Source organism: Cryptococcus neoformans, assembly GCF_000091045.1.
Source record: "Cryptococcus neoformans var. neoformans JEC21 chromosome 11 sequence".
Taxonomy (NCBI): Eukaryota; Fungi; Basidiomycota; class Tremellomycetes; order Tremellales; family Cryptococcaceae; genus Cryptococcus; species Cryptococcus deneoformans.
In genome coordinates this window covers 22,345-32,500 of record NC_006680.1, presented here as the reverse complement: position 1 = coordinate 32,500, position 10,156 = coordinate 22,345, and the positions used below count along the sequence as shown (strand labels likewise).

Genomic DNA, 10,156 nt, shown 5'->3' with positions numbered 1-10,156 from the left:
AGACTCCGTTATTAGAGGCGATGTAAGTCTCGTCTTCTCGTCTCCCCCAAAAAACACAAGGCGCGGGCTGACAATGCGACGATTATAGGATCATCTTTTTGCGAGAGTTTGTCTCATCACCCGAATCATCAACATCAACAACGTCAACACCCAAGGGGAAAGGAAAGGACAAGGATTCGAGGAAAGAGGCGTTTATCCCGGAGAATGTGTATGATGCTATGAAGGAGAATAAGAGGTTTGACTCTATGCGCGTGAGTCGACGTCTAAATCCAAATCTCGCCAGTGCTATGAAAAACGTTTGACTGATAACATTTTTATTTACTTATTTGATAAACACAGAGAGGTTACCAAGAAGATGCTGAAGAGTATCTCGGATTCTTCCTCAACACTTTACACGAAGAAATCATCTACCTCCTCTCACAAACATCCACCACTTCTTCATCTATGCCCAACGGTCAACCCAGCGACTCTTCTAGTCGACAAGTCGAACGGCCCGTTTCCCCCCGCGCCGGCGCCGGCATCAACGGCAACGCCGACTCATCCTCTGGCTGGCTCGAAGTCGGCAAGAAACAAAAGACGCACGTCGTGCGCGCTACCGAATCCCGCGAGTCGGCCGTCTCACGTTTATTCGGCGGTAAACTCCGTTCCATCCTCCATACCCCCGGTCAAAAAGATAGCGTCACCATCGAACCTTACCAACCGCTCCAACTCGACATTACCGGCCCTGCCATCTTGTCCATCACCGACGCCCTCCGTGCGATCTCCACACCTGAGATTATACATGGAGTATATTCGGCGGCTAAAGGTGGGGAAGTGGATGCGACCAAGACGGTGTATGTGGAGACTTGGCCAAAGGTTTTGATTTGTCATTTGAAGAGGTTTGTGTATGATACAGAGGAAGGTGGTGTGGTGAAGAGGAGTAAGGCGGTGGCGTATGGTGTAGACTTGGCGATCCCTAACGGTGAGTTGTTGTTTTTTTTTTTTTTGTTTTTTTGTCTCGTGGTCTGACAGCGTTTGTTCGGGTGACTAGAAATAATATCCCCCGCAAGGCGGACATCGACCTCTATAAAATACGCCCTCTTCGGTGTAGTCTACCACCACGGTTCTTCAGCTTCAGGAGGACATTACACCGTTTCCGTTGCTCGTCCCTCTTCTTCTTCTTCCAGCTCCACATCGTCCACCTCTATTCAAAGCCCCGCGGGAACATCATCGTCATTACCACCACCACCATCATCAACGACAATAGCATCCAGGTGGCTCCACTTTGATGACGAAAATGTACGTGAAGTGCGAGAAGAAGATGTGGTTGTCTCCCTGGACCAAGCCAAGGGTGGGGAAACCGGGTCGGTCGGTGGGAGGGAGAGGTGTGCGTACTTGCTGTTCTATAAGAGGGTGCAGTAAGAAGCATAGAGAAAAGAAAAAAAAAAAAGCGCGTATGCGCCGGGTTTTAGAACAGGGGACGTTTGATCTTGTAGAGCGGGTTGGGAGGTGTCGTGAGTAAAATTGATAGACGTTGGGTGCTAGGAAGGGCAGGGGTAGGCTTGAGAAGCGATCGGTACGCGGAAGGAAGGGGAGGAGCCAAAGAAGGAGGTAGAGGCGAGATGGGGAAAAGAAAAAAAGAGAAGAAAGAGCCTGTTGGGGCTGAAGGAGTACTTTAGCTAGCGTCGATGTGACTTTGGGGCTTTTTTTGGTGCATATAGTTTGAAATGAACGGGTTTGGGATGAGCAATGTGTATATTATCCAGTTGGGGGGGTTGAGTAATAGCATATTTATATGAATGGGAAGTTTAATCGCGATCCGTTTTTGTTTCTTGATTCAAAATCATAAGACTCAACGTTCAAATAATAAGATTGAAAGCGACAAGAACGATACATTAAAAACCATACATGTGATTCAGATACAAATAAATGAATGATTATGGCCTCCCCCCTTCTGTCGATGGAAATTCTCTTGACTGTCCGCAGAGTACGAAATGAAGAGTTTGGGTGACAGGGGTTGTAAAAGAGGGTGAATGATGGGAGTGGCCGGTAAAGCCGTCGAGGTTTACCTCTCCGGTCACTTAACTAATACTCGGTGCATTTTCATCTCCTGCCATGCAAAAATAAGATACATCAAGCATATCCAAGAAATATCACAATAACTTGGTATAGAGACAGTATTAGCCTTACAAACTCTTTTTGAAAGATGCTGAAATGAACAAATATATAACGACATGGTAATTAACAGAGCCGCCCGATTTTTTTCCTCTAAGCAGTGTTCGGTTGAAGTCAATGTCATCAGGTGCCTACGAATCTTTCTGCTTAATGGTACTTTGCCCTTCTGCGGAAGAAGCCATAGAAGCCGGGGTACCCATCTTCATGTTATTTTTTTTCAACCAACTCGAATTCGTTGATGTTTAATGTCAGGCTTGTGCTGTCCGAAAGACCGCCTGGAGACTCCCAGAGCTGGTCGGTCCCTAGAACTGTTGCGTTCCCATTGAACGAGCCTGTTACAGGGGTTTGACTATGGCCGCTATTCCCGATGAACGAAACGGGTGAGGGTTCAAAGCTGCTCTGTGCACTAGCCTGCAATGTTGTATTGACCGACGGACGCATCGTGAGAGAGTCCCTGGTAGTTTTATCAATTGGTGCAGTACTCGATAAGCTCGTGTCAATGGGCATCATACCGCTGATCAATGCAGATGTCGGAAAGATCGGTTGTGAGAAGGACCGCTGTCTCTGATGTCCTGCTGGAGCTAGTGTAGCAGCTTGTTGCCCTTGATGGGAGCGGGACATCATGTCTGTATCGACGCTGACACTTGAAAGTGGAAGGGGCGGCGTGGCGGTAAGGTTGGGAGGTGAGGAAAAGGAAGGTGGGGTTGAGGTTGGATTGGAGTGAGACTGAGTGTTGGCATTGGTGGGGAGATGCAAGGCATTGATAGGCTTTGGGTGGATAGAGATGGGCCCGGAGATGAGGAAACTGGAAATAGGAGTTGGATAGGCGGTATTCGTGAGGAGTTGTTGGACTGTAGAAAAGGCTGGTAGTAATATCTGTTGTCGTGGGACGGAGTAAGCTCTTATTTATTTCAAAAGCAGCAGATGTGATGCTCACAGAGGCCGGTCCGGTCAACTCGACTCTACCCCCGGCTCCAGCTTCGCCTCCCGTAAAATCACCGACTTCCTTCCATCCCGCGCCTTCTTCATCTATCCAACACGCAAATCTTACTTGACCTCGTCCAAGTTCGAATCGCACAGCCACTGCATCTGTAATGACTGATGGGTTATTCGTCGCTTGGAGATTGGAGATGACAGAGGCGGACAGGGGAATGTCGATACGAAAGATGGTAGTGTGGAGGACGTAGAGGTGCAGCGTGGGTAAGAGAGGGGAGGGATGGGAAGGAGTGGAGGCTGAACGGAAACGGATAGAAGCAGCTAGGTCGGGGCATATATTGCCTGTTCCAGGGGTGAGGAACCTAGTCCACTTGGCAATCGAAAGCACAGTGATGGGGAGGATGGACAAGCTCGCTGAGAACATCATCTTGATCAGCTGCCGGCAATCGCATTATAATAAAACCTACGATCATCATCATGGATAAGGCTGTTTAAACGCTCTATATTAACCCCTCCTTGTTTCATTTCACCCGGCCCCCCGCTAGTTGATCTTGTTGGTCCACTTTTACCCTTCTCGTGTCCCTGCGCAGACGGCTTGATGGTCGGACTGTTGGTTTGTAAAGGTTTTGGAATATTGGCCGCATCGCGCTCCTTCGCGCGAGATTTTGAACGACTATTGAAAGATGTAAGTTTCGGATTCAGAATACAAGGTGATGAATGTGCTTACCGATTTTGGAACCAAATCTGCAGAGTTTTGGGACGCACGTCCGGGCCAAGCTTTTTTGCAAGTGCTTCCCGAGTTGGACCGTCTGGAGTTCTACCACCTTATTAGAAACCCAGTTTCGTTCACAAAATCGAGAGCTTAACTCACTTGTTCTCTTCATACGATTTGATGAGGATTTCCAACTGCTCCTTTGTAGGTTTAAACCTCGGCAACTTGAATTCTTGTCCATTCCCTGGACGAAAGCCTGTATTCATCTGTGGGAACATATTGAGACTTAAAGGATTACCAGTTTCCATATTCATGCCCATTCCTCCAAGCATATTTCCAGATCCAAATTGAGACCCTCCTTCATATCCATGCTCGTAAGGCAATTGGGTCAGTTTTGCTCCAGTAGCAGGCGTTTTCCCCGCTGGGGAAGGATGAAATATCCTCTTGTTCTCCGAAAACGCCGGTATTGATGGTTGCCGGAAGAGATTTCTCGCTGAAACGGAGGATGGCGTGCTTGGGTAAGAGATGTGTAGAGGAGGGTAGGGGTAGTGGTTGAATGGAGGCGTCATTGGTGATGGCGAAGAAAGGGTGACGAGTGTGGAGGACCGACGCCGGTTAGGCGAATGCACGGCGGAGCTTGCAGAGTAGCCTCGAACTGGCATGGGGCAAGAAGGATTAATAGGATGGGCGGCTGTAGGGTAACTTGCATTGGGGATAGAAGTGGTATTGAAAGTCGCAAACATGGGAGAAATGCCTGTCAGACCGTTTTGAAAGGCTATGCTCTTTGTCAAAGGTGAGGAGATGAATGAGTTGTCTGCGGTTGGTGATTGAGACCACTGGCTGGTGCCAGTATTAGGTGTCATACGGTACGAGTATGTATCATTATTTTGCTGCGATTGAGACATAGAGAAGGAACTGGTAAAATTTGTAGAAGTGGGAAAGGGAGAACGGTCGATGATATCTTGCGAGTTATCGGGACAACAAGATGAGTAAGAGATAAGCGCCCAGGAAGTTTTGGTCCCTGCCGGAGATACCGTTAAAGGCTCTGATGAAGAATCAGATGGTGCGATGCTGAGTGGTCGGGAAGGACCAAAAGCATGCTTCAAAGGTGAGAAGCCGTCCGAAGGGCTTAAGGAGGAGAATTGGGGGATAGAAAGCGCAGATAGGTCGACCATTTTGCGAAGACTACTTGCACTCGGATGACAGATGGTTGCAAGCGGCGAGTCGGAATATACTTCAAACGACAGATAGGGACAAAGAGTGACAATACTGGATTCATTGTCAGCCACGACCATATTGAGGTCTACCCGAGAGGTAAAAGCACTTACAGTTGGACAACTGAAAGAACAGCCGGCAGAATATAGCCACTCGCACATCACGAGAGCGCTTGCGCACAGTCAAGGTCATATATTAGACAACCCATTCCAGATTTGACATTACCTAGGCTGGAGAATAAAGGAGAGGCAAAGGCTTCTTTAGTGTGATGCGGATATTTTGAACACCAAAGGATGATAAAACAGTGATATCTGAATCTCGTCCTGAGCTTCAGTAACTGACCTTATGAGTCTGATGCACAGTGTACCATAGCCTGGATGTGAAAATGAAGCTCAAGATCGGACAGCTCCCAAGACAAAGGGGTCAAAGAAAGAATGAATCGGTATAAACGGAAGGTAAGCCTTTGGGCGGGCAGGCCGATATGAGGGATGGATAGCGAAGAGCACTGCTCAGGAGAGGGAGGGGTGGGCCGAAGGGAAAAGAAAATGAACGAAGGTGGTCGTCGCTTATCAAGCTATCTGTCCAGCAGCAGATGTTAACAAAGGCCTCGAATTCTTATGGAACGCAGTCACGATATCAAACACACCCGATACATGGTGCTCGACTGCACGAGCTTCAAAGATGCTTCTCGTAGGGAAGCTCCTGGGCTCACGCTTGTTTAAGGATGTCGATCTCTATTTCCACCGGAAGCGCTCATGTCCACTGAAACACAGATGCACGTTGTCTGATGTTGTTGTTGCTTTGTCAATCAAGTCCTTCAAAGGCGCGATGTGACGACAGTCTTTACTTCTCCCTCGTCTCCGGCTATCGTCACTCGTCGTCCCTCGCCCTCCCAAGCTCTTTGACCGCGTCCCTGAAAGCCCTGACATAACTTTCCCCCCTCATGCCCTAGCCCTCGAGCCGCTGATCCAGGCCCGGCAGATGGTGTCTTTGATCATCATCTGTCGTCAAGTTTGGCATATTGGGCGAGCCTTCCGTGATTTGCGTATAGCGTATAATAATAAGTGCATGCCCTTCAGGTGCAATGACTTTTTATGGGTGGTATGTGTGTTTTTTGGAGATTGGGATGCTCGAGTACCGTGCAATTTGCAAGGTGAGAGGGAGGATGACTGAGTTAGAGCATTCGTAAATTGAACGTCGATAGGGGATATGCGAAGAACGGCCGCAATGGAAAGATTCGCACCTCAGTTGATTGGGACGAACCCGCAGAAGGGGCAATGCGCGGTTTAGTTGGTGCAAAAGACGTTTTTAGCTGAGAATGCTAGACGAGAACTATCCTTTCCATCCATCGCAGGCTTATGTGATCCGTGCATTCTTCCCACCAGCAACAGATGGCGTCTAGGAACATAGGAACCGTTGGGCAAGTGGACAGTGTGCCTGGGTCCTGGTCCCAAGTTTCACCGAAGGCGGACATAGCCGCTTATGGCCATTCACCGAAATCGGGCAAACGCCAGCCCGCCTCTGCGTCATCGCCTTGATGTTTTTTCAAGTTCAGAGCTTTGTCTTGCTCATCTCCTCAATTCAACGTCTTCGTTCGACTGACATAGATTTACCACAAGCTCTAGCGTTGGCTACCTTCCCGACAATTCACATTCATTAGAACGTAGATCATACTCACTCTAGCTCCCAACAAACCGTCAAAGTCCGTGTGAAAGGGACAGGTATATCGATAACTCATCGGCACTCGACTCCGTACCCTCTCCATGCTGTCCTTGAAGGAAAGTAAAAAATCCAAACCATCCAAGGAACATCCAGCAGCGACCAAGGCTCAGGGGACGACCTTCTCAGCTATCCTCTCGGCAATCTACTACTACACCCTCGGCGCTCTTTTCTCGAACATCTCCAATAGCGTCTACTCTCTCGTCGGTTCCTTAGGCATGGCGAGGTGGGCGAGAGATATCGTGCGAATCGTACCCTCCAAACCTGGCATAGTTAAGCTCAGGAGCAGTTTAGGGTCTGGAGGTGCGAAGACGGGCAAAGGGAACAAGAACCTGACAGAGTGGATTAATGAGAGTGTGCCGAGTTTGATGGGGAGGTTTACTCCTGCTGCTTGGCTTCCAAAGTAAGTGGCATGATCAGAGCGACGGATGTATATGGGCTAAATAGTGTCCTTAGCGGGCACCTTCAAACACTTTTCACAGCTGCTGGTGACTTCACCAAAGTCGATAAAGTTCATTACATTCGGTTAGTTATATCACGATTTTTGTTTCAGCCGTAAGCGGCCCTGACAGTCATTCTTAGTACATATCTCCGCTTACCCGACGGTGGGACATTGTAAGTTCCTTCACTTTTATGCCATATGTTCGCTCAAGGCCAGATCAGGGGCATTGATGCCACTCCTGAAAATCACGATGGACTTCCGGCCGACGCACCGACAGTTGTAGTCTGCCACGGTCTCACTGGAGGTAGCCACGAAAGTTATGTCAGGAATATCCTTGCGTGGGTGGCAAAACCCAAGGAGGACGGAGGTTTGGGCGGAAGAGGTGTGGTGGTCAATGTGAGTTGGTTTCATACCATGTATGTGTACGTGTGGTTGACGAATGGATTTACAGTTTCGAGGTTGTCTGTAGCTTCCTCTTCATATGTTAAGACCGAGAAACTAATGATTCTAAATCGCAGGCGCAGGTGTCCCTGTAACCTCATGCCAATTGTATTCTGCAGGTACCACAATGGATCTCGCCCTTGCCCTCCATTTCATCCGCAACCGCCATCCATCCTCCCCTCTTATCGGCATCGGCTTCTCCCTCGGAGCATCCATCATCTCCCGCTATCTGGGCGAGTACGGTTATTCTTCAATCCTCTCTGCTGGCGTCGTCCTAGGTTGTCCTTGGGATCTTACAGCCATGTCGCACAAACTCGAGAACGACTGGTTCACTGCTCGGGTGTATTCTTCTACCCTTGGGAGGAATGTTCTTCGGCTCTTTTTCAAAGCCTTTGACCAAAATCCTGCCGTATTTGAAGCGCCAGATAGCCCGATTAGGGAGTACATTGAGGAACTCAAAGCAGAGAGGAAGAACCAAGGGACGCAATCGAGATTGAGGAGAATTGATGATTTGCTGGTTTCCAAGATTGGCGGACCGAGAGGGATTGGGGCATGGCCGTTCCCTAGTGCGAAGGAATACTATGATTGGGCGAGCTCGACGCACGTTTTGAGGAACGTCAAGGTGTAAGTTGGTTATCTTTCATTTTGTCTTCTCTCTCAAATTGAAATGGATCTGATGTGGCTCCCCCATATTAGCCCTTTGTTTGCTATCAATGCATTCGACGATCCTGTCGTGGATGGAGGTATGTCTTTTTGTGGAACCGTAAGGCGTGAACTATGGGCTAATCCCGTCACCTTTCCTATAGGTGCTTTGCCTCTCGATGAATTTGTGGCCTCGTCACACATTTACACTGCTGTCACAGGCGGAGGTGGTTCGTCTTTCGTTTCTACTTCTTCCCCATTTTATTTCTCTTTGGCAGTGAGGCTGATTTGCAATCCCTATAGGCCACCTCGGGTGGTTCGATGGTCCTTTCTTCGACAAAACCAAGTCCAAGCAGCGCTGGGTTCTCAAGCCTGTCTCGGAATTCATTTCAGCTTGCACGCGAGATCTTTCCCCTCCCGATGAAGATCCTGATTCCCGCGTGGACATTGTTGCTGGATCGAGAATCGGTCCAAAGGGGGCAGATGTGAAGCTGGGGGCAGAAGCAAATGGCAATGCGGATTTTAAGTCGAACATTGATGCGGATGTTGAACTGAACGCGGATGGAGGATGGGAATGGGTTGTTAACCCAAAGTACAAGATACCGGGATTTGAAAAGGTTGGGTGGAAGGTATTGAAGGAGGGCGAAGTGGTGGAAGGAGAAAGCGATGAAGGAGAAGGGGGGCTGGTGCAAGGGTTGTAGGACTTTGAACGAGCGCTAGAATGATAGACCGACGGTTATAGAACCATTCTGTTGTTGGACCCTTATACAAGTAATCATACATCCATGCATCTCCGCTCTCAATCATATTCACCGGGTATAGTTTATTAATTAATGGGGCGCTCACTATCGTTGGTTGCTTGTCTTTCAAAGAAGAAGGGTGCCTTTCACAAACTCCTCTAGTCTTCGCTTGTTGCTTTGGTGAAGGTCTGACTGGAAAACGTTATAAGAACGCATTCGTTGTGTGCATCATACAAGAAGCTTTACTATGAATAAAGAGAGGGCATTGATGTGTCTGGCTGTTCTTTTAAGGGTATCGATCGATATACGTATTAAGAAGGCGGCGTTTAGTACGCTACAAGAAGTGCAATTCGTAATTAACAGAACGAACGTTGTTGGTGATCGATTTATTTAAGATGTAGCCGGCGGTTTACCGAGGGGGCTGCGTGCCGTCGGCATTTGCCTTGCTGGCCCTTGTATGGTTTTGCGTTTTGTGTTACGTATGCGGCAAAGGTTAAGGGAAATGAAGGGGCCCGAATCGACGAAGAGGATGCGTGGATAGATTAAACAAAGGCCTAAGTAGCATTGGTACGAAAGACGGCGGTATCACTGTAGGTAGCACGGCGTATGCTGGCCATGCTGAACGAATGCAGGCAGATAGCTGGTGGAATATAATATTTGGTGGTCGCCGACCATTTTCCATTCACTTTTCCCTTTTCCGTCCCCTTTGCTATGTGGGACCTTACGGCTACGACGACGGCCGCCATTGCTATGCTCGACATTTGGATTCTTGACTCTCGAATTTTGCCGATGGACGGATAAACCGATGGATGGAGCCATTGCATTATTGGTCATCACTCAGGCCATGGGACGGGAAAAAGGGGAAGCTTTTGCGGCTGTCGTATGTCTTCTTAGATCATTTTTCTTCCTTGCCAATGCAGTAATGTTGCTTGTTGCGTGGTATTGCTTGATGCTTGAACAAGCTTAAGGTCCTGCATGTTGCGCTGTTCTGAACAGCATGCACCTTCACGGTTGTGGGGCAGGTGCTTCATTCAATTGACCCCGTCCAATATGCCTTTCTACGACATCAGTCGACTATGCAGATCTACCTCTCCGGTCTTCGCTCGTGCTCGCACAAAGACCCTAGAACCCCTCGGGAAGAACAGGGACTAAGAT

General features: G+C 48.6%; 3 protein-coding genes across 3 annotated transcripts in view; 2 read left to right on the top strand and 1 right to left on the bottom strand.

Annotated features, from left to right (window-relative positions):
- Positions 1–1,796, top strand: part of CNK00100 (ubiquitin-specific protease, putative) — a 3,975-nt gene extending 2,179 nt beyond the window's left edge. The window contains exons 2-5 of the mRNA XM_567778.2: positions 1–22; positions 89–251; positions 340–961; positions 1,031–1,796. The exon at positions 1–22 is cut by the window's left edge and continues 85 nt beyond it. Of these exons, the coding sequence (XP_567778.2) occupies positions 1–22; positions 89–251; positions 340–961; positions 1,031–1,401 (1,178 nt within the window). The 3' untranslated portion in view covers positions 1,402–1,796. The remainder of the gene's footprint in view (positions 23–88; positions 252–339; positions 962–1,030) is intronic.
- A 346-nt stretch (positions 1,797–2,142) lies between these two features.
- Positions 2,143–6,350, bottom strand: CNK00090 (conserved hypothetical protein). The gene is made up of 7 exons (XM_024658013.1): positions 5,664–6,350; positions 5,131–5,595; positions 3,962–5,071; positions 3,818–3,907; positions 3,558–3,763; positions 3,092–3,504; positions 2,143–3,030 (listed from the first exon to the last, which is right to left on the bottom strand). The coding sequence occupies exons 3-7, from the start codon at positions 4,975–4,977 to the stop codon at positions 2,362–2,364; spliced, it is 2,394 nt and encodes a 797-aa protein (XP_024513750.1). The 5' UTR covers positions 4,978–5,071; positions 5,131–5,595; positions 5,664–6,350; the 3' UTR covers positions 2,143–2,361.
- Positions 6,351–6,596: 246 nt separating this feature from the next.
- CNK00080 (lipid metabolism-related protein, putative) lies at positions 6,597–9,047 on the top strand. Its single transcript, XM_567777.1, has 9 exons — positions 6,597–7,139; positions 7,193–7,261; positions 7,319–7,351; positions 7,400–7,574; positions 7,630–7,639; positions 7,697–8,243; positions 8,316–8,362; positions 8,426–8,491; positions 8,565–9,047. The coding sequence occupies exons 1-9, from the start codon at positions 6,781–6,783 to the stop codon at positions 8,960–8,962; spliced, it is 1,704 nt and encodes a 567-aa protein (XP_567777.1). The 5' UTR covers positions 6,597–6,780; the 3' UTR covers positions 8,963–9,047.
- The last annotated feature ends 1,109 nt before the right edge of the window (positions 9,048–10,156 follow it).